Here is a 2,604-nt window from a genome sequence, read left to right on the forward strand (position 1 = left end):
GCTTAGGATTTCTCTCCTTTTTTATGATATTAAAATAAACAAGTTATCTCAATATGATTTTTTTAAACAAAACAGTGAATAAAACTATCCATGGCCAGTCTCAGTTTCCATACGCTCACATTCACTTTACTCGTGTGGGATTCTTTTCATGTGGTTAATAAAAAAAAAACAATTGCCCTAAACACCTCGCCATGATGTAAAARCCATAATTCTGCTTTCTGCTGACCACATGTTGAGGCCAACAGAAGGTTAGTCTGAACATGAACAATCCTGACAATCAGACGTCCTCTGATTGGTTGCTCGGAGAAACGGGCTGACTTCTGCTCCGACCTGATCAGTGGAGGTCAAAGCTGAAGGAGGAGAAGCAAGACRGCTTTCTAATTACATCTCCCTCAACCAGACGTGACCACCCAACCTTAATGTGGTCGCAGGTGACAGAGGTGGAATGAGGCAGAGATGAGAATATTCAGAGAACCTTCACATCAAAGGATCAAACAGAAACTCTGTCAGATTGTTGTTTGTTTTTCAACTCTAAATCCTTCAAACCACATCAGATCCGTTTCATTCAGCRTGCAAACCTCTTTAAATTGTTATGTGAGCCTTCTTTTTTATTTTTCTTTGTCATCAACTAAAGCGGCAGAARACAGTTGGCTGAATTGGGCAACACATTCTGCAGCTCTTGATCTTTATCTGTGCAAACATTCTGCCTGAGCGTGTTCGTCTCCGTCGGTCCTGCAGGTTCTGCTGCTCAGACAAGGAGAGGGCGGGGAAAAAAAAACATTCCTATTTACGCCAATCCTGAAACAAACCATGTGTAGCTGCAAATAAATACTTTTGGCATGCCGGTGAAATAACCCACTCCCTTCTTTTGAAGGAATTTCTTAAGAACTCCCAACATGTTGGGACACGTGTTCAGAGGTGGTGGGTCAAACGTTTGTTCTCAAACAGGCTGCAGGTTTCTGCCTCAGCTTATGAAATGCAGGGAATATCTGTTCTGTTATCTGCTGATCTTCAACCACAGCTGCCAGTCATGGTTCTTGGTTGGTTGGCAGCTTGTGTTTGCTCTGTCAACAGGATGCATGTCCCCAGGCCGTTCATCTGTCCCACCCCTGTCAGACATCAAACAAGACATCTTCCCTTCTTACATTCTGAGTTTTCTTACTTGGGATAAAAGTGGAATCTTTAAGCCAAAACCTGCAGAACAATAAYATCTGAACAGCAAAGATAAAGGGGGAGTCTTACCCAATGATGTAAGCCAGGACCCCCAGCTGGATGAGCCGGCACACCACTCCCACCCTCTTGTTCCTCACCAGCACCTGGCGGGGGGTCTCATACTCAAAGAAGAAGTCGGAGAGGGCGTTAGTGATCTGGCTCTTCATCTTCTTCCACCAGTTGACCCACGGAGGGGCAGGGTCTGTCGTGTCACCTCAATTTCATACAAAACACGAAGGAAACCTGCGAAAGTCTCTTCTTCCTCTTCTGGCTCTGCTCCTCACTCTGCCTCCTCCTCTGACGTCTGACACGCTTCATGAGAAGTCCTGAGGTGGAGGACTTCCTCCCTCCTGCTCTGCTCCCCTCCCTCTCTGAGCACAGGTCATGACTGCCTCCTCRCACAGCTGCGTTTGCACATCTTCCTTTTTTATTAACTGCATAAATCATTGAAAAGGACATTTGTTAGAATTTTGTTTCAACTTCTTTTTTTCTTTGAAGTTTGCATAACTCTACAGTTATTGCACCGGACCTCCTCCTTGCTCAGAGCAACCAAACCTTATCATCTTCCCCGACGTGCTTCTCTTCCTGCATGCGAGCCAGAGATAGACGGCAACACAAACACACACACACACGGTTTCAGCTTATTCGCCTGCTCTTATGTCACCATTCTCCAGACGTTAAGCCTTCTTATACTTTATCGTCACTTTGTGTGTCGGGGGGATGCAGGCACCGTCTCGTTCAGCGCTTCGTTTCACTCACATTCTTCTGCCCGGAGCTGCTTTGCTTTTCTAATCTTCTTTCACAGAGGAAGGAAARGAGGCAAAGATGCAATTATTCAAAAGTTGAAGCAGTGGGAATAAATGGAAGATGACAAAAAACTGGTCTCCGAAGAGAAAACTACTTTCCTCGTGCAGAATCTTTGTAATGTTGCAACATTTTGCATGTGACTCATTGCCTTTTATGCTGACAGTTTTAAACTGAGATCATCTTGTGTTGAAAATGGATGGCGTTAAAGACRTTTTAGTGACAACTTGTTACGAGCGATCTGATGGAATTTTGCAACATCTTCTGTTCGTTCTTGCAGGATGTGTCTCTACAGAACTCTGAGCTGCCACCATATCACGTTTCAGATTAGGATCTGTAAAACTAACGGTGTTAGAGCCATGTTTGTGTTGAGTAAGCTTGATTAGCTACAGTCTGGGTATGGGTTGACTCCAAAATGAGAATCAGCTGCAAATGTTCATCCAGTGATTACAGTGACAGTGATGGGACTGATTATATGTGATGCTACCTGAACAGGAATGCATGTTTCATTAAGTGTGAACCATCAAGAATAGATAAGTCTTGGCAGTGCTTGGCTCTAGCCATTTTGGTGCCGTAGGCGAGTTGAAG

The 2,604-nt window shown here is 44.3% G+C and overlaps 1 protein-coding gene across 2 annotated transcripts in view; it reads right to left on the reverse strand.

Moving 5' to 3' along the window:
* The window catches only part of p2rx1 (purinergic receptor P2X, ligand-gated ion channel, 1), a gene marked incomplete in the record, with an annotated part of 19,656 nt that extends 18,122 nt beyond the window's left edge, over nt 1-1,534 (reverse strand). The window contains 1 exon segment of one of the 2 annotated variants that reach the window (XM_014019614.1): nt 1,243-1,534. In XM_014019614.1, coding sequence (XP_013875068.1) covers nt 1,243-1,379 — 137 coding nt within the window. 2 annotated transcript variants of the gene reach the window in all.
* Between the last annotated feature and the right edge of the window lie 1,070 nt (nt 1,535-2,604).

This window comes from Austrofundulus limnaeus, unplaced genomic scaffold (assembly GCF_001266775.1).
Source record: "Austrofundulus limnaeus strain Quisiro unplaced genomic scaffold, Austrofundulus_limnaeus-1.0 Scaffold225, whole genome shotgun sequence".
Lineage (NCBI taxonomy): Eukaryota > Metazoa > Chordata > Actinopteri > Cyprinodontiformes > Rivulidae > Austrofundulus > Austrofundulus limnaeus.